Source organism: Orussus abietinus, unplaced genomic scaffold (genome assembly GCF_000612105.2).
Source record: "Orussus abietinus isolate OABI.00-Male unplaced genomic scaffold, Oabi_2.0 scaffold24, whole genome shotgun sequence".
NCBI lineage: Eukaryota > Metazoa > Arthropoda > Insecta > Hymenoptera > Orussidae > Orussus > Orussus abietinus.
The window spans coordinates 1,350,471-1,373,980 of record NW_019394437.1 but is presented as its reverse complement, the minus strand read 5'-3'; the positions used below and the strand labels follow the sequence as shown (position 1 = coordinate 1,373,980).

General features: G+C 48.6%; 3 protein-coding genes across 5 annotated transcripts in view; 1 reads left to right on the top strand and 2 right to left on the bottom strand.

Moving 5' to 3' along the window:
- The window catches only part of LOC105701768 (protein prickle), a 63,370-nt gene extending 44,364 nt beyond the window's left edge, over positions 1-19,006 (bottom strand). Inside the window, exons 1-4 of one of the 3 annotated variants that reach the window (XM_012428820.2) lie at positions 18,918-19,006; positions 13,724-13,827; positions 11,074-13,619; positions 10,050-10,160 (exon numbers count right to left, since the gene is read on the bottom strand). In XM_012428820.2, coding sequence (XP_012284243.1) covers positions 10,050-10,159 — 110 coding nt within the window. In that variant the 5' untranslated portion in view covers position 10,160; positions 11,074-13,619; positions 13,724-13,827; positions 18,918-19,006. Of the gene's footprint in view, positions 1-9,005; positions 9,286-10,049; positions 10,161-11,073; positions 13,620-13,723; positions 13,828-18,917 lie in introns of those variants that run through there. The other 2 variants (XM_012428819.2, XM_012428822.2) reach the window with 2 other exon arrangements.
- On the top strand, positions 15,130-18,786 carry LOC105701770 (tafazzin homolog). The gene is made up of 5 exons (XM_012428824.2): positions 15,130-15,678; positions 16,238-16,366; positions 16,533-16,776; positions 16,847-17,101; positions 17,272-18,786. The coding sequence occupies exons 1-5, from the start codon at positions 15,564-15,566 to the stop codon at positions 17,309-17,311; spliced, it is 783 nt and encodes a 260-aa protein (XP_012284247.1). The 5' UTR covers positions 15,130-15,563; the 3' UTR covers positions 17,312-18,786.
- Positions 19,007-19,020: 14 nt separating the features above from the next.
- On the bottom strand, positions 19,021-23,219 carry LOC105701769 (PX domain-containing protein kinase-like protein). Its single transcript, XM_012428823.2, has 8 exons — positions 22,618-23,219; positions 22,224-22,412; positions 22,039-22,135; positions 21,417-21,841; positions 21,121-21,297; positions 20,612-21,022; positions 20,253-20,406; positions 19,021-19,556 (listed from the first exon to the last, which is right to left on the bottom strand). The coding sequence occupies exons 1-8, from the start codon at positions 22,717-22,719 to the stop codon at positions 19,345-19,347; spliced, it is 1,767 nt and encodes a 588-aa protein (XP_012284246.1). The 5' UTR covers positions 22,720-23,219; the 3' UTR covers positions 19,021-19,344.
- Between the last annotated feature and the right edge of the window lie 291 nt (positions 23,220-23,510).

Here is a 23,510-nt window from a genome sequence, read left to right as displayed (position 1 = left end):
CGCGGTGTCCTGGATATTATTTCATCCCCTATTAAACGGAGCAAAAGGGACGGATCCTTTAATGATATATTTAATTACTGCCAGGGCACGCATTTTCTTCCGGCAATTTTTCTCCGCGCCACTAATCGCTCGTGTCATTACAAAATTCCGAGTAAATCAATTTATTTCCATTGTTTGACGTATAAAGGGAAAAGGTAGAACTCGATATCGAGACCTTTTGAAGTTCCCCGCCTCTCGGCAGGTGTTTCCCCGCAATATTCGAGGGGTAAATCCGTTGCTCCGTATTTCTTTCCATTCCAGGCCTGAATCCGAGGAGCTCTAAATCACTAGGACTGTAAAAAAAGCCGGGCTACCGTTACCTACGATTAGGCGGTCCTCGGAAGTTCCCCAGGAATTTTTATGATCGCTTGCTTTAAGTACAGACCCGTGTAATACCGACGTGTGGAATTCCTCCCTCCATTTATTACCAATAAAATGCCGAACCAAAGCGCCGAATAAAAAGGGGGTCTACCGAAAATCGACAAAAATCCGAGGAATCCAATCAGGCATTTTTCCACCCCGCGTTAAAGTCTCTCCGAGTACGTATTAAAACGGATGGTAGCCATTTTGGAATTTCCCGACTTCCTTCCCCCGTGATTAGGAATTTATTTCGCTCTTAATCGTGGGAAAGAAATTCCACTTGATATTTCCTTCTTTTTCTCCTTTTCGGTTTTGGGAGGCTGCAGATCGAAGTGGAAACGTAGATACCCCGGGGAAAGAATTCTGGGGGACGGTTTCTCATGTCTAGGTGGTCGGGAGGAATGTCTAGGGAATTTTCACGACCTCCACCTCGGCCCTCGAAGACGCCCTTCGGCGGAATCCCTCTTTTCCGAGCTACCGAAATGAATCTCTCTTTGGGTAATTAGGCAGATTACTTTCCGGAGTCATTTAAACCCCGAGCTTACTCCAACCGAGTCGAAGGCACCTCGGATTGGCCGGATAGGTCCTCGTGGTATGCTCGATATACCGAGGTGGATGCTGAAATATCAGTGTTGGTGTACAGTTAGCCTCGTTGAAGATAACTCGATGCTCCGATTAATTAGAAAGCGAAAAATTCACCCCTAAAAATTTCCCATCGACTCCTCCAATCGTCCTAATAACATGACATTAAAGAATAGAACCCTCCACGTTTCATATTTTAAGAATTAACATTTTAATAATCGTCATAACGAAGATCCGTTAATGCCGGGTTTTAATTTATTATTTAATTCGCCCGAGGACATGTGCGGTGGATGCAAAACACGAATCAAATAAGATGCCCTCCTCGTTCTGTTAATCCTGCGACTCTAAAGAACATGTTCAACCGCGTAGAGGCGTGTAAAACCACAAACAAAAATGTAACGAGCCTGTTTAAATGACCCGATTCACGTCGGGTGCACGCACGTCGTAGAAGGCTTGTTTAAATCGTGTAATTAGATTTTTTTTACCACCGGGCAAGTGCGTGCACATAACGCGAATCGGGCCTAATTGTACGGGTAAAGAGTTAACGACGTAAGTACACGGGACATTAAGGCCTCTCGAAATCCGGCAGAAGAGACGCGTTGCGTCGATTTTAAATTTTAAATTACCGTCATTTTTTAAGCGGTTCCCGGCAAGGATTTCTGTCATTGCGGGTAAGTACCGTCCCGGCGGTAATCGGCTGGACAATCATCATCATCCCTGAGAGACAGATTTCGAGAGGACCCGATATAAAAAATAGGATTACGATCCATCCGGAGAAATGATGCCTTAATGTCCGATTTTAGGGGAATATTCTCGGGGCCGTTTAATGATTCCTGAGGGCCGGTTAACGAATTTCGATATCTTATCGAAAATCCGGATTTACGGGCCTCGTATCGGCGCGCTTAATTGCAGAACTGTCCTCGAGGATAAAGCTTTCATGACTTAAATACACGGGGCGTTACGACTGCTCGTAATGGGCCGAAAGGGAGTAATGACACTTTTAGGCGGAGGATTTTTTTTACGGCCCCATTTCGGAGCAGAAACGCCCGAGCCCCCTTCGCGTCATTTCGCACAACCGTGGGAATATCCCGGGAATTAAATACCGAGGAGACGAAGTACTTGCGATAAAGAGATAAAGATTATTCGGGAGCGTGTCGAATTTTTCGAGAAATTCCTCGTCAACGTCGAGGGATGTACCGAGGGTCTCGAAGAGGGGGAGCAATTAAAGGAGGCCATTCTTAGCGACTCGTCCGGGTAATTCGAATAAACCTTAAATTCACCGCGGCCCCGCTAATCGAGCGAAAAGTGCATTCCTTGCCGAAGGTCTCTTCGGGTTCTGGTACACTTATTATCACGAGCCCCGGCGTTGATAGTGTGCACCTTCGGTGATAGCGGGGCGTGTGCCCCGCACGACTCGGCCCACCGGGAAGCGGCCGTTGTCCTTCGGGAACGGGTTCCGGAGTAAAGGCAGGTGAAAAGAGGCGGAGACCACGGAACAGGTGCCTTTTTCAACATTTCCGACCGTTCCACGCCGGCGACCGTGAAACTGGACAGGAGGAACCTCGTCCGATCCAACCTACACCTCTTCGAGGTCCGAACCTATCCCCCTAATCGTGAGAATAAAATTCATATTTTCGACATTTCACAGAATATCTCATCGATAGAAATCAATCCGAGCCGTACTCGCGACGTGATTTCAAGGATTATCTATAAAAGGGACGGTAGTTTTAATGGAAGAACGAAGAGACGAGGATGGAACTATGGAGAGCTGGCAAGGTATGAGGAGCCAGTTAAGATAAACTCCAGTTAAGAGACTCGCTTAAAGATTTTCCCCTATTAAAGTTGACGACCCTCTTAAAAAAAAAATTCCTTGGAAAAATCCGGGATCGAAGAAGATCGTCAAATCCACGAGTCGGACATCGATCGATTCACTCGATCGATCTCTCTTCCGGCGATGCGCCCTAACGCGGAAACCGAATAATCAGTTATTTCGAAGGGAGTGCCGGCTCGATGGCCCGAGATTACCGCTGACAAAGTATCCATTAACTATAATCCATAACAGATTTGTTGCATCAAGTGGCGGTCCCCGGGAATTATTGATCGGCCGGTTACCGTATTAGCATATGCATTAGCGAACGACGTGGAGGATTACTCTACATCATCCGTATAGAAGGCCCCGCCAACAGGTATCACATTATACATTCGGTATTACTCAAATTTAGAAATTCCGTGAAATTATTAAATGCTCCCTTTGGAGACGTTAAACCGGCACGTTAAATTTAAAAGCATGGATCAAATGAATCCGTTCCTGAATTTCTTTTAGTATTTTCAGAGGTAAAGGTATTTAAACGTATTACTAAGATTTAGAAATTCCGTGAAATTATTAAATGCTCCCTTAGCAGACGTTAAACCGGCATGTTAAATTGAAAATGGATTAAATGAATCTGTTCCCGAATTTCTTTTAGTATTTTCAGGGGTAAAGGTATTTAAACGGAGATCGGCATCGACGCGGATTTCTGGGTTATGGGCAGGGGCATTTCTTTCCGCGTTTCCAGGATATATAGATACCGAGCAGGATTATTTACGGGAGAAGATCCCGTCCGACATGGGCTCGTAGGACCGTTAATTAAATAATATTTCTCGAGGTCCGAGGGAGGCGGAAAGCCAGGGGTAGGTAAGGCCGCGACTCGGAAAGAGAGAAGAAGAAAAAAAACATGGCCGCGCTAAGAACACATATTGCACTATTGTGACCGTAACTCAGGGCCAGAGCCGTCATAAACGTCCCTTTTCCGTCTCCCACCTTCTTCCCTCGTGATTGGGGCTGCCTCCGCTTCTAATTCCCCCTGCCTCCGGCAAATAAAGATCACCCGCCCGAGGAGATGAGGACCTCGACCTCCACGGATGCTGCGGATGCTGCAACGCCCCTTTCTCGGTCCGCTCTTCGGACCGTGTTCTTCTCCGTTTCCTCGTTCTTCCCATCTCGCTAAAGAAATCGAGAACTGCTTAAAACAACGGAACGATCGAAAGAAATACATTTGATATTTAATAATCCGTAGGAAGAAGACGAGGACCGGCTAGATCAATTTTCTCCACTGGATGATCGATCATTGTGTGCCTAGGTTTCATTCGATTAACGACGTTTACCCACGTGGACTCCGTGATTAATTACCGTGTATATATCGTTCGTTTAACGGTGTTTGCTCGTGTAGCTCGGATTTTCGAGGCTGGCATCTGAGCACACAGGGCCAGTTGGGTCAGACTCGTCAAAGTAATCGAGAGGCCTGCCCATTTAATTCCCGCGTACATTCTCGTCGAAATGAGGCCACCCCTTCGAGGTAAGGGGGATCCCCTCGGTCAGCACCCTCGAGGAGGGGCTTGTTTTTCGCAGATGAGGCCCCCGGTTGTCCCAGCTTCCTGGGACTTCTCTTCGACGTCTCTGCTTCCTCGGGGAGCGTCGACATACGTCCTCTCCTCGGGACGTTTACCCCGAAGAGGGGCGCTTAACTCGCGGGAGTAATTAGATTTTCGGACCACTAGGAGCAGGAAGTGCCATTTAGAGCCAAGGGACGTTTTCTGCCGACCGGCTCTAGAAAGCCGACGTCTGTTGACTGTTTTCTACTCCGGTCTGACGTTTACCGACATCGCAGTCTCCCTGCCTCCTCGAGGTGGGCAAGAAATTGGCTGGAACGTTCCCGAGAGGACGTAAGATGGTCTTCTACGTACTAAATACCCGAAGAAATATTTTTCTTTTATCTGCTTCAGAAATTCCTCATTGGGGACTCTTGGAATAATTCGGGAATTCAGTGGTTCAGGGTCTGCGGAAATGCTCGACGCAGATTTCCTTCATTTTCTCCATTTTCTCAATTTTATCCTTTCTTTCCGTCTCCGGCACTCGTCACATTGGATTTTCCGAATCATTTGGTAATTTAGTTTTTCATTCAATTTCGCAGATTTTGCGGTAATGCTGGAAATGAGAATTTTTTTTTTTTCGCGAATTTTCCGAGTCCCTTGGTAATCTATGGCGGCGGAAAGCTTAGGTCGTTTGGATTTTTCATTAACGACGGTAGATGACGCATTGCAGGAAGGATCGCGATTGCTCGTGGAAAATGGGGAGCGGCGTTTTTCCCTCGGCCCGATCGCTGATATCTGGAATGGACAATGAAATGCTCGCCCACTGATACGGCGCACACCAGGACAGAGAGAAAGAACGAGGGAGTGGAATAAACCCCGAACGAGGTAAACCGGCCGACTAGGAAAAAAATGAGAGGGCCGTGGTAAAAAAGAGACATGGAAATACCAGACAGCGTCCGGGCGCCAATCGATAGTGTATCGGAATTATCGGGCATCGATTTTAGTCGATGCCTCCGGGAAAACAACAGACTATCTACTAAATTTTCCCGACTACTCCGAAAAGTACACCCATCCTCGGAAGCATCTCCAGCCTAACCTATCCGCGGTACAAAAAATTCCTTCAGACAAAAATTCCTCAACGCAACGTTTTCTACAATTTTCGTATGGGGCATTTTCCAATGCGACGTAGAGATACTCCTCCATTCCTCCCCGAATGGGTACCAAGTTAGCTTCTTGGTTCTCCGCCGCCATCTTGGTTCCCGGCGCAATTCGAGATTCATCCCTCGGAATTCCCTTAACAGAAAAAAATCCTACAACAAGGGAAACTCTATCTGCATCTACTTTCACCCCTGCTCGTTGCTATGGATTTTCGTAGACGTCGAAAATTAAAGGGGTTGGAGATTCTGGCGAGTTTGAGAGAGAAAGAAATAGAAAGAAACTGACGTTCGGCGGAAACTCTTTGCCCGGGAGGGTGATTAGCGGAAGTGGCATAAGTCAGGCCAGATTAAAGGGTCAGTTTGCAGCGACGACGGGGAAACGCCAGGCGGGTTGCAATATGCAGTAAACCACGGGTGCAACAATGCAGCCCCTTTCGGCGCGAAAGGGCGCGTGCACCGCATAACGTCGGGGTGCAACGTGTAACGCGAAATACGCAGGGGGTGGCTCGTTAATCAAGGGAGTCACTATCGCCTACGGGAGGTTGGAGGAAGGGCAATGTTTAACGGCGTTGACAAACGACCGGAGAGAGGTACGCCGCGTAAACATGGTGTCGCGCGGCGACTACGAAGGCCCACCCCTTTGACAGTTCCCGAATTCGAAAAAAAAAAATCGTAAATCTCCCCATTAAGCGGCCGAGCTTCCCCTCCTTGGCGTTATTCCACGCTTTTCCGGCATTACCGTACTCCAACTTTTTCGACGATTTGGCAGTAAGAATTTCACGCCGTCACCTCAGCCTGCCGTTCTCAGTTAAAGCTCGTATGCAAATCACTAACTAATAAAAATGTCACTTTACCGAAACGAACATTGTTTATAAACATATAAGGGGGAGGAAGGAGAGAAATAAGACGTTTACGCTTATTTTGCAATTATAAGAAAAATAACACGATCCCTTAATAGAACTCTAGTTAATTCCAGAATTTCGCGATGGGAAATTTCGTCGGACGTGTGATAATGTAAGACGAGAGATGCCCTTATCTTTTATCGGATTGATTGGAATAAATGAGATTTTTTCAAGAGCAGCGATACGCCCAGTCTTCGGCGAACGGGACTTTCACGGTGCGCTTCGGCACAGACGAGCGTAAATCAACCGGGCGCATGATTAAATATCGTGATTAGAAATTCTCGAGTGGCTGGAATTTATTTTCCCGAGGAAAAGGGAGTCCGCCTTTCGTAGGAAACCGGGGGACCGCGCGGGGACAAGATGGACGACGCGGCCTCGCTTTCCTTCGGTGTCGATGCTCACCTCTCTCGCCGAGCACGAGGAATAAATCTCCTGCGGTCGCGAAGGTTAATAAAGACGCGTGTCCGTGGTTAATCCGCGAGGTAGCGAGACACGGTGGACGTCCGCGTGGATGCCGATGTAGAAAATGATCGAGGAGAAATAATTGGAGCGAATAAACCGCGAGGATAAAAAAGGAGAGGGTAAAAGAAATTTTTAAAAAATCGGAAAAAAGAAATAGCCCCGACCTCCCGGGAGGTCAGAATCACCCGATGACGATTCTCTCGGAGGTCCGAGGAGCCGTCGGGGGAAATAACGAAATCCGACGTCCGAGCCTCGTCATTAGAGGGGAGGGGAAGAGAGACAGAAGAGGGGAGAGATCTGGAACGCCGGTTCCAGGGTGAGAAGGTGCAAGTTTTTGTCACTCCAAACGCAGAGGCGACATTCTTTCTTTCCTCCAGGCCGAGGAGAGAATCCAGGCCGGTAGCTGGACGACCGGCCGACCGGACAACCGGACAACCGGACAACTGGACACGCTTTCTCGACGGGCCGACCGGCATATGGACACTCGGCCCTATCCAGGGCCCCGATCGGCTCCGTCTATTATCACCGGAGTCAATTGACCTCATCAAGGATAACGAGGATCGCGTCCTGAATCTGGACGACGTCTCTCGATGGCCATCCCGCGAGATAATCGGTGCCGAGGACGACCCTCCGGAGGTACCACTGGTCGCGGTTTACCGCCTGCCTTCACCTGACAAATGCCCCCACGTCCTTTTTACCGACAACTGCGGATCGAACGGCTACCCGTCCAGGAATGGGAGCAGTCTCCAGGATCACGTCCTCTGGAAGTGGATACAAAAGAAATGAGAAAGAAAAAGAAAAGAAAAAAATGTTGAAAATCTTTACGAGTTTACGCAAGGCAGGAATAAATTTCTAACCGAGAGGGGTTATGGACCGAAGAAAAAGGAAGTATGGAGGCACGGAGAGGTATTACTTGATTGTAAGGAAATGCCTAGGTGACTTCTCGGCGCTCTTATCCGAGGATCATTCACGGATGGATTTCGTATACAATACGCCCTCCGCCCGTTGTTTGAAGCTGCTCGCTTTCCGGTCTTCGCTCTCGGCACTCTCGCAAAGGACGCAGCCATCGTTGGAATACTAAACTGGAACAATGGATAGGGAACATCAGAGTCCGTCGTTGCGCGCGACGAGCCCACCCTGCGAAGCCCGATCGGCATCCAGTGCGGTTGAAGTCTGCCGATTTCGCTCTTACCACCAAAAAGGACCCATGAGAGTCGATCCAGAAATGATAAGGCCCTTAAGAGCCGATACGATTTCCGTTTGAGGGCACGCGAAGAACCTAGCGTGCGCCGAAATCGTCTTCGAGGCAGAACCTATCCAGGAATTCGAAGGACGAGGGAAACCCTCCGTAATTGCCCAGAGATGAGACTCGTTCATTAATCCATGCACAAGCTGTAATCAAGGTACTCGCCGACGCGAAGAACTCTCGCTTCGAGCCTCTTCCCAGGCCGCCAGCTTAATACGCCAATAACATCTAATAACGCCTCGACCGAAATCCTCTTAGGAGCTTCACTGTAAAATCCGGCCTCCACGTATGGAAAATGACACCCGACCACGAGGTGGTCCTGGAGGAAGTTTACGATGGCGATCATAAACCTAAGCGACATGTAAAACGTCCAAAACGATCCAAGGTTCCCTCCTAACGCGGTATAATTCAAGTACGAGGAAGTCGAGACTAAGGGTGGCTACCGCCATAACGATACATCGTTGCGTTAAATCTGCGCAGACCGAGAGGACGCCGAAGAGGAGCTGGACTAGCGCGGATTACAAATAGCCGCGATTAATCGTTTTAATCCCCCCTCGGGAGGTTTCATTGGCATGAGTTCCACGGTATCAATTTTTATCTCAATTGATGGATAACATAATTGAGACCGTCTCTCCACCAGGTTCGTAGACGAGTCCGGAGATGCCTCGGAGACCCGTTTCGACGAGGTAGATTCGTTAATCCAGGCGATGCCGTAATCTCGATGGTGCCCGGTAATCCAGGAAACGCCATGTGGCGGCTAGGTCGAAGATCTCCCGTGGGATCTCCCGCAGTCCCCCGATGAAGAAACGGCGCCGGTCTGGGGAATCTCCGGGGCCCGAAGGATGATTTCAGGCCCTGCTCGCCCGATTCGAGGGAACCAGGGAACGGTCGAACGCACGTTCGTACCTTACGGGACGGTTTGGTATGTTAATTACAGAGCAGCGTGCATTCGTCTCTCCTGGGCCCGAGAGCCGATTCGACGCAGCCCGATCCCTGGCTGGTTCTTCTGGTTCGCCGGTTCCCTGGTTGGTCGGTCCTCCGGTTCCTCCTCGACGCCCAACCGGCTCGCGTGAGCCGAACGAGTCGACCTTCGACCCGCTGGGAAAGGAGAACCCCTCAGCCTTCTTTCGGCGAGTGCCTCCCTTTCGTATTTTATACTCCGTATTCCGGCGATGCTGCCTCGTGCCTAAATGTGGACGTAAATTTCGGATAAATACGAAGGTAGGCCACCCCCCGGTGCATCGCGCCGAAAGTGCATTCGACGGGCCGATGCACCTAGGGACGATTTCCAGAGGTCTTTTATCCTCTTCGGAAGAATTTCTTCTTCTTTTTTTTCTTTTTTTTTTTACCAAATTCCCAGGTGAGAAGAAATCCTGTATTATGACTTTAACGATACCTGGAGGTGTCCCCGATGTGGGAGCTGGGGAAAGAGAACGCCAGATAATGGCGACTCCAACCGGTGATATCGCCTCTCGTTTCCCATTCACGCGATAAGGACGCGCAAGGCTACCTTACGGTTTCCTTTGACCCGCGGACATTCGATTAAACGTTGAAAATATTTCTACGTAAATCCAGTGAAAGTTTCCAACCACCAAGTGGTACATGCACGGTCAGTGCATGTCGCAATGCCTGCAATGGTTGATTCATGCTTCCCCTAGGTGACACCTTACTTCCGCGTAATTCCTCCCAAGCGCGTACGCAGAGATTTCGCGCTCGTCTTAAAATGTTTCTACGAGCGCTTAATATATTTCTACGTAAATCTCGGGAGGGTTTTGCAATGCAGGATGATGTACTTATGGTAAGTACGCGTCGCCATTTAGCCGATGTGTCGTTCGTGCGATTCTTCGTGGCCGATGTCGGTCTTCGACGGCGCAAAAATGCCGCCGAAGAAAATCCCAACCTGACGTTAAATCGAGGGAGGCCCTTTTTCTCGGGATAGATCTGACTCACCTCCAGAAGTGAGGAACATAGCCGCCAGGACAAAGATCTCTGCACTGGCTGCAAGGTGCACCCTGAAATGCAACGCTGGTCCCGGAAGCGGTCTGGCTGTTCGACAGCATCCTGAAAATTAAAGAAAAACTCATTAACATTTCAAACGACCTACCTCAACGTTAACATACGGATGATAATAATCGATATACCGCGTTACATATTTTTTTACCCTCGGTATAATATTCCAGACGAATATAAATTATTTTTTTATGCTAAACATCCGATTAAAAGCCAGGTTTAAATTAATTCCGGATTTTTAGGGCGATTACGGAATTTCGCTTGGGCATTTCTTCGAGAGGAAAACCCACGGCAAATTCGCCGGAAGTTCGACCCGACCTCCGACTTCGGTTTGGCTCGAATCGAAGAACGAGCTGAAGGGAAAAGCACCCCGAGGGTGCTTGTTAAGGCACACCGGCCAAGATTAACGAGCCATAATGACCGGCACCGAGGCGGTGCAACTCCCAGAACTCGATCGTCGTCCCGAACGGTCTGGGATGCAAGGCGAGGCCACCAAGGGGTGAAAAAAAAACCTTCGAGGGCAGAGGTCAAGAAATTAAAGCGTCGCTATTCGACCAGATGCTATCACCCTTAGAATATCGTGGAAAGAGATAGACGGTGAAAAAATTCCGCATTCAGCGAAATAAAATAAAACTCCTATATACAATTATATTCCTAATATTAATATGATGAAAATTAGGGGATAATTTCAGCAGGTAAATCCATGAAATGAGTCTCCGAGGGAGTTCTTGAATCCTTCAGAAAATGAAAATGGTTGGAAAATATTCTCCGTGCAATTTGAAAAATGGGAATTTTTGTTACGCGCGGGAATATTAACGATAGAGTGAACAATAGGGGGTAAAATAATTCAAGGGTGGATAAGTAAATAAAGAAACGATAAAGGCGCAGGGCAAGATCCCCGCAAGAGCGAGTGTACCAAGTACAGTCCCTTCGTAAGGAGGGCATCCACGGAATACCTCCATACCTGTTCCCCTTCCCGCGCCTCGAAGAAGTTGCTCCCTGGAAGGAGATCTCGGTGCTCTCTCGAAGCTCCCGTCCTTGTCGCGCGAAGGTAGCCCGCACTCCTGTCTCGTTCTTTCAGGTTTTCCCTCCTTCCGTCTTGGCCGGCTCCCCTCTCCCAGGCGAAACCACCTCGACTCTTCAGGGAAGCCTTCCTCTACGAGGACGTCCCAGGAGTCAAGGGACCTCTCTCACGAAGTCGAAAGAGCCCTGGAGCATCCTGGTCCAGGAGGCACCGGTAGCGATCTTCTGGCGGGACCAAAGTGGCGTCCGAGGCGACCTCCCCCGGAACGAGAAACGTCCCTCGGTGAAGAGTCTCTCGCCGATCTCGATTCCCCTTGACGAGTAGTCCCAAAAGGTGACTTTCGATTTCCTCTGGTATCCTCCACTCCACGTCGAGGGTCCTTTCCGATCGCAGCGCCTCCAAACCTGGGAACGGCCCTCGTCGACCACGGCGAGGTCGACGACAACTGCATCAACGAGGTCGCTGGAAACGGTAACAGCATCGTTTCCTCGAGGTGAGTTAGGACGAGGTCCGGTGCAGCGATAACGGATTGCAAGCCGCCGAGTGTTGAAGAGGTGCTGGCCGGTGAACGTGGATGAATGATGGCGGCACTTGTTGAGGTAGGGCAGGCAATACGAGTGTTATTCGGTTCTCCACCCTGGGAGCTTGCGGAGGGTCTCGGACGAGGGGTCCTGGTGGGTCCATTTTCCTCTACTACCTCTTCTAAGACCCGATGCCGGTAGGCGAATCACTGAATGTCGATCGTCGAAGAGACGTCCAACGGAAGACGAGGTCGAACCGTGCCGGCACTTCCTAGGGTACGGAGAGAAAATAGAGGTTGACTCGGTCCACCTGCGACAGGCTCCATTGGGTCAATTTTTCGTTCACTGGTCTCTTCGGGAAGGTCTGAGGCACGGCGACCGCGACGTGCAGGACCTGCTAAATTTGGAGGTCGTGTAAGTCCTGGTGAAAGTAGAAACTCGCCGGCTTTGCTCCTCAGGGCAAGACTGGCGGCGCTCTTATCTTCCCCCGGTGTCTTTTCATCGGTCCCGCGTGGTAGCTCTCCCAGAACCGGGCGACTTAACCCAACGACGGTGGGCGTCGGGTTAAGCGAGACCCTGGGTCAGTGGGGACCACCCGGATCAGAAATGATGGGTTCGGCGGAACCACGGAATATTGGAGAACCTTGTGGTAAAACCGCAAAGATAAATGAGCTGTAGAGTCGTCACGGTGATGCCAGTGTCGGTGAATCGGAAGGTGGGCCGTTCAGGACGAGACTCCCCCCGTTTCTCAGCTGGGGGTCCCTGGAGGACCTCGATGACCTCGTCCAAGTCGGCAGGACAGTTCTTCGGGATCTCGGGATTCACCGGTCCGGCGGATGCACATCGTGGACCATTAAAGCCCCTGCAGAGAAACCAAGGAACGATCAACGGACCTGCAGGTAAAACCGCGGTGATGGATGGCGCTTCTCGGGGGGAGTCGAGAGGTCCAGAATGCGGGACGAAGTTATAACTAGTCGTCGTTCAAGTGACGTCTAGGATGCCAATTATGGCGACGCCGGCCCGATAGGCAGCTACCTAATGGCGGCACTCGACGGACTCTTCGGATCTCCGAGTCGAGCCCTCGTCGCGGGGATTCCTCCTGCCCGATGTTTACGAGAACGACCAGACGTCCGCGGTCTGGAGGCTCTAGACACCGACTCCGATCGAAGTCGCCGGCTCAAGGGTGTACCGGCATCATCTCGCGATTCGCCGTTCCCGGCATCGAGCCCGAAGAGGTCTCCCAGAGCCGGGGACCCAGAAGAGGGCACTGTGCGGGCGCAAACCCGGGAAGATCCGCATCCACGATCGCTAGTCACTAAACCGGTACCACACAACCGGACCTGCCCGACGAGCGAGCATCGTAGCTCGTGTACCGTGACTTATCCTAATCACCACTTAAATCTACATCCATCCGGCAGGAGGGGAGGGATCCTAGGCCGAAACCGTCACAAAATCCGCGGCCGACGAGGACGCGTCGCGCGTTCTCTCCGCGAACCGGGATAAAGCCCGAGTCGGACTCGTGGTCGAACTGTAGCTCTCCTGGAGGAGACCACTCTCGGGCCCATCTCTTCGGCTTCTCCCACCTCCCTGACCTCCTCCTCGAGCGCCTCCACCATCTTTTCCTCCTCCATGGGTCGGAGGAACCTAGAGCTCCCTTCTCCTGCCGACCGGCAGGTCCTTCCGTTCGCGTTCGTTTCGCCGTCTTCGGCCTCCTCTTCGGCATCTCCCACCGGCGAGCTCTTCTCTCGTACCCTCTCTTTCCCGCCGCCGCGTCTGCCGCCTCTTTCTCTCGCTCTCCCTCTACGTGTGCACCTTATCGTGCCTTCTTCCTCTCCGTCTCGCTCCCACTCTCGCAGCATCTCTCATGAAGGAGGTACACGCCACCGCGCCGTTTTGCGTTCCACCTGCCGCAGCCTCTTCGTCTGGAATTCTCCGTCTCCTTCTTTCTCCCAGGTGTCGGGGGGCCTAGAGGGAGAAGGAGCCATCGAACGCAGAGTTATTCAATGTTATCTCGTCGGGGCTTTTTTCCTCTCATTTGGTTGGGTTTCATTAGGCTGATACGAGTTTACCTGTGTGATTAGGCCGTTGATGAGCCCTTTGCATTTTGCAGGCCGAGCTACGGACGGCAGCATTCGAACCTCGGACTCGGTCTGGCCTTGAACCTCCGTTCAACCTAAAATGAAATGAAAATTAATTGCCAGTCGTATCTGTAAGTGGCTGTTTAAATCGCAACAATTTTTCTGATTTCCCGTATTCGGGCCTCGTTCCAGAACCCCGGGACGCCCTTGGGACATTTTCTCGACTGAAATCGAATTAAGATCGGATGGAGGTGGAAAGAGGCGGGAACAGGTTTCACTTGTTAATTCGAAAATAATGAGGCGCAAAGTCGCAAAACCTGTGGCCGGAGCGGAACCTTAGTCGTAGCTTAAACTGGTTCCAAAGATCGTTAATCGGAGTCACGTTCGACACCGTTAAAAATATCTAGATCTTGGATATAAATCCCTATCGACGTCTGCAGGTATCCGCGGAAATTGCGAATTCCTCCGGGCGTCTTACAAGGGAACTCGGGGGAATGCGCCATTTTTGTTGCTCGCGTACCGCAAGCGTCTTAATTATTAATCCACCACATAATTATTGATTACCATTAGTTCCGGTAACGCGATATATGTATACATTAATATATATTTCATATAAATACATGAATTTTAATAGTTGCAATGCAACGGTTTTAATATTCGCGAGAAAGCCTTCAACCTACGCGGAAGACCTTGACGGTATTGCTAAGACTTCCGGTGATTAATAAATCCTGAAGCTTAATTACGTGCACAATGCCACGGGAGAATTTGACTCGAAAATCAATCCACTCGATGCACAATTGCGAAGAGCAAATCGTAATAGCGTGTACTTACGTGTAACCGAATTTTCAACAGGCACTTTATGAATAAGAAAGGCGCATACGATGGCATGTCGCATAACCTGACATTAAACTCCGGTAGCGGCAGCCAGAGGTTATAATACTCCGTCCATTTGTCATTAGAGTTTAACCTGCGCGCAGGTGTCCCCGTTCCTTGGGTGCATAAGTAAAGTTAAATGCGGTTTAACGCAAAGCGACGCAAATCTGGAGCTGGTTCGGACAGGTTGGCGCGTGGCCGAGTTAATTCCCTTCCCCGCCGCATCGGCGCGACGGCGCTGTTGGCGCTCGTGTTTGCTTTTGGTCTTCGCTGGCGTCACGAGGTCAGCCGCAATAAACGCGGCAACCTGGCGGCGAGGTTGACACCGCTTGACACGGGCACGCACGGCCAAGCAGAAGCGAAGGCAAAAAATCACGTCATTACGAGCAAGGAGACGAAACATCCCGAATGAGTCTCCGAGCCTTGCCGCCATTTAATTTAAAATTCCTCTCGAACTCGAAAAAAAAGAAATCCCCTCCTCTCATTTGAAAATCCAGGAATTTCGCAAGTGCAAGTTGTTCCCGTTACGTAAGTTGTCGGTAAACGGGTTATCCCAGGTTACGGCAGGTTATATTCGACCACCTGTGAGCGCGTACAGAAGACCGTTCTTGGAAGCGCTCTGACATAACCTCACGCATAACTCCGCATAACCTGCGGGTCGATGTTCGTGGCCCGTGCAGTCGGTGCAGTCCGGTGCAGTATTGCTTGAAATAGCCGAGGAGCGTCACGTGCCTCGATCGTCCGTGGGCTCGCGACACGTTGCCGGCGCTCGCGTGTCTCCCGCGTCCATTCGCGTCGAGGGGGCACGTATCGATATCGACATGGCTGCCGCGGTCGCCTCGGGTTGCGAAAGACCGGACGGGCCTTTTAGGCGGGAGCGTTCACGCCGCTTGTTCCTCGCGCTCGGGAGAGCGTCCAGAGCGGCGCGACGTCTTCCCCGGGCCGTTCTGTCGGGCCGATGGCGTACGACATCAAGTGGATCATCCCCAAGCTGAGAGAGTCGACCAGGCTCTGGAACTTTGCGAGCACCATAACCTTCGTCGCCGTCGGCATCTTCTCCAAGATCATCATAGGTAACGCTCGCGGATTCCTCCCTGAACCTGCGGCCACTGTCTTCTGCTTTGATCGCCTTTTTTCGACTTATCTTGACTGACATGATTATTTCAGGTAATGAGCACCAAATATGGGTAACGTTAGAGCAGGAACATTGGATACAGGTGGTGTGAAGTGTTAATTTGTGCTGTCCTAACGTCGAGGAATCCGTGCAGGAGGTCTGCCGTAGAATTAGAAGGAATTGGTGCTCGTCGGCAGGACTGACCTTTAGTTCCACGAGGTCAGCCCGGACAAAGTCCAAGACCGGGGGATTCGTTGTAAATTAACGTGACGATGCTATTAATGCAAGTGTCAATGGCGAACGGTAGTGGAGAGGTCATTGACGTCAATTAGTCGGTGTGCGTAACGTGGGTGCTTGACTGGTGAAGGAGCTAAATGGTTCCTATTGAATTTTTGTAATTATTAGTAAAAAATAGTTTACAATTGTAAGGATATTGATAAAGATGACGTTTAAAATTTATGGTCATACAAGATGTCTAATTATTTTTTTTAACATAAATCGTTTGATATCGATCGTAGAATGGCTGAATAAGACAAAGGTATACAACAAATACATCATCACAAAGGCTCTGGACAACCGGCCAAAAAATGTTCCACTGATCACTGTATCTAACCACCATAGCTGCTTTGATGACCCCGGTACTTGGGGTGAGTTTAACGATTTACTGCCTGCTGGAATAATAGCAGAGGTAATTGATATACGATTGCAAGTTACGATCGAGGAGCATAATCGATTGATCTTAAAGAATTTTATTATTAACTGCACCCAAGGCTTATAAATTTTCGTAAGGAAGTGATTTTCAAATCTATTTAGGGACATTGGACCTACGCCATCTCTGTAATCGGAGGGTAATGAGATGGTCACTCGCAGCTCATGACATCTGCTTTACAAATGCCTGGCACTCATATTTCTTCATGTCAGGCAAATGCATACCCATCGTAAGAGGGAAAGGAGTATACCAAGAAGCGATCGACTTCTGTATCGAGAAACTAGCCTCCGGGGATTGGGTGCACGTTTTTCCAGAAGGAAAAGTGAACATGCTGAAAGAAAACATGAGGTTGGTTTCACGGGCACGACAAAGCATTGCACAATTATTTCCTTGGTGACCATCACGACGCTATCGACAGGTTAAAATGGGGCATTGGAAGATTAATACTGGAGTCACCTGTCACACCACTCGTCATACCCATTTATCACCTCGGTATGGATGACGTGCTTCCGAATGAGCCACCATACCTGATTAAGATAAAGCGGAAAGTGACAATGAACTATGGAGAGCCCATCGACTTCAGTCAGATGCTAACCGATCTTAGAGCAACCAAGACAAACGAGGTGGATGCTAGGAAAGCCATTACAGATCGTATACAAGAGGAGTTACTTAGGTAATTTAATGAGACTTAGAATTCTATTATCAGAATGCAGAACAGGAAACGTTCTTATATGAATGCAGTGATTTCTAACGTAATGGAAAATTATGCTGTGTAATGCTTGCCACCTTGCATATGTTAAAAAAAAAAACTGTTGAATAATCATTTCCTTTTTATAACCTCAGGTTAAAGACGGTAACGGAAGAGCTGCATTCTCGCCTTTGACGACGGCGTGGCGGTAAACACCGCCACTCGATATAGCACAAATTTGTCCAAAGTGCAGTATGCACAGTGACACTGTTAGTGGCAGCCCTTTGCCTTAGCCGGGCATTCTAAAGGAGTGCGGCGGTGTTCGTGCAATCAACCTATTGATTAATCGTTTTACAAAATGTTGATCGAGTGGAAAATGCCAAATTAATCCATCAACTCGGTCTTAACATACGTGATGCGTCTGCACACGCACGATAGTCTCTCGTAGCGAGAATTACTAATTCTATTAGCATATCCGCTTTCTATAGATCAAATTCCACGACTCGAATTTAAAGTCTTAATTTTAAACTCAGCACGGTATAATACTGTTAGGATATGTACGATTTATATCACGTGAAATCTGATTCAAGAGATCATCGGATGATTCTCCGATGAAAGTGAGTTTTCTCAACACTGCGTGTATATTTAAAGTGAATATTAGTCTTCCACGCGTGTAATCGAGAACAAATTAAATGACGCTTTCACTGCAGCTTCAAATACACACGCAGCATTATAACAGTATGTTCACGATTTACTCACGTTACGTAGTAAGGACTTAGGCATAACGATTAGAACTTAGACAAAGTTTTGGTCATTCAACTTCCAAATTTTTTAATTTGATGTAATATTAATTGCCGCTCTTAAACAACTTGGGAATAACCAGGTGGCAGAAAAAAAAAACATGCCAATTCGTTGCAATACTCTCAGTCTTGTTAGTATAAGAAAAAAAAAAAAGAAAATACTGTACTTATACAGGATGCATAGTCGCCGAGCGAAGTTAACTCTAATTAATAGAATCTAGGCAGAATGCACATAGCAGTATTGTACATATAAAAGAAATCCCATTTAGCACGTATCACAGATTCAAGTAATTTTACCGGAAATTTGTTATCGATAACGTTGAATCGGACTAACCAAGAGATAAAGTCGAATAACGAACACTTTGTATATTTATTGTAATTACAATTATCTTTATAGTATATGTACATGTTGGAAAGTAACTTATCATCCCGATAATCCTATCGGAGTGAGGAAACCGATATGAGCGCACGGTATCGTCTCGATACTCCTAAAGCTTTATGCTCTTTGTTACAATTTTGCACAACGTTAAAAACATGACGCCGTTTCGTCGTATTGCACTTTTGCGAGATATTTAGAAATAAGATGTTACGACACATGCCAAGCTCTTTTTTGAGATTTCCCTTTACCGTCCAACGTCAGATATCTAGGACGGTTCTAGAGTCAGGGTCTCCTAAAGCAATTTGTTCTAAACAATGAAAAGAGAGAAATATATATATATATAGAGTGAGAGATATGTTCCTTGTTATTACAAGTTCTTGAAATCGCTTCTATCAAATGACGTCACTCGCTTTGACAACGATAAGACGATTGATTTTAATCGCCTGAGAATGTATCGAGAACGCTGATAATAAAAACGTAGCTACAACGAACGCTGCAATTAAAATACATCCAAATTTCCTCTCCCTCCGATCCGATAAACTCTTAAAAAAAAAAAAAATGTAACATTCAACGTCCGATACCAGTCAACATTTTATACGACCACTTTCAGAATTAAACTCACATGAAACAAAGGAGAATCATGCAGGAGCATTTCTTTAGGAGAATCCTCCAAGACGAGTGAACTAATTTTTCCCTGAAGTAGCGAGAACCACAGAAGGCCGAGGTCAATGATATATTGCACTTTTATTAAATATTCACAAACGAGATATACAGCACATGCGTTATACCGTCCCGCACCGTCGAGTCGGAGTCAAGGGTTACCACTGCCCCGAAGAGACATCCTCGAGGAGTTTCCCGAACTCCCTCGATGCGCAGCACCCGCGACAGCAGGGTCTTGTTCGTAGAGTCCACGAAGTGGAAGACGTGTTACGCAGAATCGAGAACGACGCAGATTCCCCGTCAGATAGTTATCTAGATAAAATCCTCGCCGCGACCGAGGACGACCGATCGTCGATGAGAATCGTTCCCGAGGAAGCCGAGGAGGAATTTCAGGGATTCCCGTTGACGACCTTGCGGAGGTTGGCCTTGTTGAAGGCGCAGATGCTGCCCAGAAGAGCGGCCCGTTCCACGGGCGGTCCCTTCAGACCTGGAGTCTTTACGGTCGGCACGTGCACCATCACCGAGGACACCGATGCTTGCCTCAGAATTGGAAGAGGCGGAGGTACCGGCGTGCTTTTGCCACATTGCGACTCGGTGGAGCCTTAAAGGTTAACATGGGAGACTATTACAACACTCGATCACCTTAGATTTTCTGTGCCACCGACAGAAGTAGTCGAAGAGATCAAAGTGCTAAGTATTCGCAGGCAACGCGTCCTTTTTCGTCGTCTTGCAGAACCTAGGACTGACTCAGACCGGAAAGAAAGAGTACTACAAGAATTCCTCTACGGTGTTTGAGATTAGAGCGAAGTGTATAGGTTAGAAGGTTGTATTAGATTATTAAGAGAGACACCACTAACGCTTTGGATATCTTTCAAGCCTCGATGAAGAGAGTAAGGCAAGCATGAAAGGAATGATTTTCTAACGCTGCAGTCGATCCGAAGGGAAAGCACCAGGTTGACACTACTAAGCAGGCTGCGGCAAGGCTCTGGGTCGGGTGCTAAATTAAGTCAGTATGGAATCAATGGAGCAAAATAGCTAAATGCAGGAACAAATGAACCAAGAAGCGTCTAATCGTTAGTTTGTCGTTAAGTAATAATAGATCAATGGATAGAGATCACGAGAGCGATCGGTCACGATTAAACGTGCTTATCAATGGATATGACCTACGTGATATTAAGGCACGTAGAGCGCGCCATCAACTCTTGTGTCCAGCTGAGGCGGAACAGACGTTGAAAAGACGTAACCGAGTTTGTCAAACGTTAACTCAGCTCAGAGGAGATAAAGAGGAAAAACTTACCGTGAGATGGTGGAGTCAGTGTTCCCACGCTTGTCGCTGTCGAGGCGCTGGTCGGGCTGTCCGATCTCTCTGGACTTTTGCCGTTAGTTTGTTTTACGTCCGCTCCCAAATGGCTCGCGGTGCGCTGCTCCTGGGCCAACTTCTGCTCCTTTTTCTACCGGGGAAATCAGTATTTCGAGTCAATCACCTCGCGACGCGTGATAATACATTTGCATTGCTTAAATCATTTCTTAACGCTTAGCATATCGAGCCTGACCTCTATGATCGGTGCCTTTCGGACAATTATTACGATTAACATAATCTAACAATGATACATATTTTTTCCATAGAGAAACGACTCCGGGGCAATATTAACTCACCAGCTTGTGCTTGCGCTTCTTCATCTCTTCTTCGGAGCTCATCATCTCTTGCACCCTGACCAGTCTTTTTTGATGCCTCGCTACCTTCTGCTCGTCCTTAAGTCGTAATTCAGCTTTGTTCGTAGCCTCCAGCAGGGCATCCTTCAAGTGGTTACTTAATTTTAGATACGGTCTCTCCGGTGTATTAGAGGATCTCACAGCTCGAGCGATCCCCTCGAAAAAGGGATGCTCTAAAAGACGAGGAACTGTAGGCAGGTCTTGTTTAAGGGCTTCCGGAAAGAGAATCACTTCCAGCAGATTCTTCAGTCCAGAATCGCAGCGAGGCAACTCCGAACACGTAGCCTCTAACAGAGGTCTCCCAAACGCCATTTCGTAGAGAACATGACCGAATGAATAGACGTCCACTTGAGTCTGTCAATTGACAATTTGTTAATATTCACGGACAGCGGTACGTGTTCTAAATTCGAGTTCTCAGAATTTCTGACGCACGAATACACAGCTCTACTTACTGTTGCGTGCAGCTTACGCCTTTGCACTACGTAAGGACGATAAAATGCAGGTAATCCTAGGAGACCGTTCTCTATGTCTAATAACTTAGCACCTGTTGGTGTTAGAAGAACATTTCCGGTGTGCAAGTGGCCGTAGGGCAAGCCCTTCTCATGAAGAAAACGCAGAGCTTCGAGTATCTGAAATTAACACCCTTTGTAATCTCTTATCTTATCTTAGCTGTACAGTGTTTCCATAACCTAAACTGTTGCTACTTTTTCAATCTCATCGCATATATCCAAAACTCCATCCTGCTCACCTGATATCCATGAGTAGCAATTTCTGGTATGGTCAATGGCTTAATATGTTTTGGATTCCCATATTTCTTAATGAAAGGCTGCTTAGGTTTACTGTTACAGAGCACGTCTCGTAGCGTGCCTTCCGGATAAAAGGCTCGAATCGTAAGAGCACCGTTTTCCATTGCATGCTGATGAATAATGGGCTCGACGAACTCATGTCGCAAGGTACCCAGACTCTTCAACGCACTCTGTATATCTTTGTCCTGCAAATGCTTATCGGGTCCAAATTCCACCCATGCGAGTAACAATTCTTGTTTCGGGTTCTGACGATTTTTGACGTTGTAGTAATGCTTCCTCAGTCGCCACCCCATATCGGGTATGGCCGTGCAGACCTCGAAATTGGCATCACTGCGTAGAGCCAATGAGACTTGCTGCAGTGCTATTTCTACGAAAGAAATAAATCGAGTGAATCATGGAAAGGAAGCGTATGGCGATGCCTGATTAAAAAATTTTACTGAAATCCCACTGAAGAGCTTCTCGATATTGTGTTCTGAAAATTGCATAAGGAGAAGTTCAGTCCGTTCCAGCAAAGTTTTGGAAAGTTCTCTCCGACTATGGAATGTAGACCTAACGGCGACATACCATGTAACGGTGCGGCGTAGTTGTCAGGGTCCAGAAACTTTTTCATAGGCAACGACGACGCCAGTATGGGATTCATTAGTGCTACGTTTAGATAATTCTGAAAGCGAGATGTTTGCAACTTAGATCGTCCGCAAGCGGTATCAAAGCTGTACGCGCTTCGGAAGAAGCGTCCAAGCGCGACGGACCTGCAGAGCTATTTGCCGTCGAGCTACAAAGTCCGGGGCCATATTACCGACGATTTTCTTTGGAGGTAGAGGCAGCTTGATGCCCGATATGGACAGGGCTCCATCGAGCTGTACGAAGTCATTGTATCTTCTGCCGACTCGCCACGACTTTTCAGGCAATGGTCCCCTCTGTGTCTTGATTACGTACTCCTGAAACCAGAAACAAGGGCCACGTCGAATCTAACTATCCTCGTTCCGAACAAAACATGCCTCGATAGGTGACATAAACAAACCGAGCCGTCAACAAATTATCCATAAAAATTGACATGCCGAGCTCAGATCATTTTAATCGTTGTTCGCAAATGACACCCCCGATGTTTCCTGACGCAGGATTATTCTTTCGATCCCTACGTACCGTGTGCCCGTCGACGGTCCGAGCATTCTCAATGACGGCGCTGAGAACCTCGGTGTCGTCTAGCAGGACCTTGTTCGTGCGCCTCCTCTCGAATATAGCCATTGATCGTCACTCCGTGGAGAGTCGGAGCCAGGGCGAGCTTGTCGCGTGGAAGACGCGCGGCGCCATGCGTGCCGCGCCTCAGAGTCATCTCATCTCATCGACATGGACCTGGCTAGCCTCTGTTGACCTTCAGCGAGGAGCTGGACACCTCCTGGACGACCCTTTGAGAGTTGATGTCCGTTTCGCGTTGCAGGAGCAGCCTCACCCTCTCCGACGCGTCCTGGGCGACGTCCTGGAGCCGCGCTCCCGGCTCCGCAGACTCTTGCTCGAGGATGCTCCGTAATCTGTCAACAAGGTGTCAACCTTCTTCGACCTCGCGCGACTCCACGACAGGACCATCGAATGCAATGCACGCGCGCGCAGATACGCGTCCGAGCCTGGCAGAACCTCGGGACGCCCCTCCGCGCGATTCTCCGAAGACGGGCCGAGGGCATGCGCGACCCTCGATGACGTCACCAGGGGAATTCACTCAACGTATCGGTGCGTTTAACAGTGTACGAATAAATAACCTGATATTATACATTACAGAGATGAGTTGGTACATTAACGCTGTCCTTCGCTAAGCCAAAAATGACACATTCCGCTGTCAGGTGGCACTAGCGTCGACTTCGCGGTCGAATCTAGTGAAAATGCTAAAAGGGAGCGACGCGATTTTATTTTCACTAGGGTGAAAATGTCGGATACTTCACGTGAGATTACTCGACAACTCCTCACCGATTTACGGAGGGTTTGATAGATGGCGCCACGGACAGTTTCCAATGGCGTCATAACGAAGTAAATTACGAAAGACG

What these genes read in the sequence shown, in the direction of transcription:
- LOC105701770 (XM_012428824.2), top strand. Translation starts at nt 15,564, where the DNA reads ATGGCGTACGACATCAAGTGGATCATCCCCAAGCTGAGAGAGTCGACC. An exon ending in CTTCTCCAAGATCATCATAG is followed by an intron (nt 15,679 to 16,237) that starts GTAACGCTCGCG and finishes TATCGATCGTAG; the next exon opens with AATGGCTGAATAAGACAAAG. An exon ending in ATGCTGAAAGAAAACATGAG is followed by an intron (nt 16,777 to 16,846) that starts GTTGGTTTCACG and finishes CGCTATCGACAG; the next exon opens with GTTAAAATGGGGCATTGGAA.
- LOC105701769 (XM_012428823.2), bottom strand. Translation starts at nt 22,719, where the DNA reads ATGGCTATATTCGAGAGGAGGCGCACGAACAAGGTCCTGCTAGACGAC. An exon ending in GGACCGTCGACGGGCACACG is followed by an intron (nt 22,413 to 22,617) that starts GTACGTAGGGAT and finishes TTCTGGTTTCAG; the next exon opens with GAGTACGTAATCAAGACACA. An exon ending in CTACGCCGCACCGTTACATG is followed by an intron (nt 21,842 to 22,038) that starts GTATGTCGCCGT and finishes TTTCTTTCGTAG; the next exon opens with AAATAGCACTGCAGCAAGTC.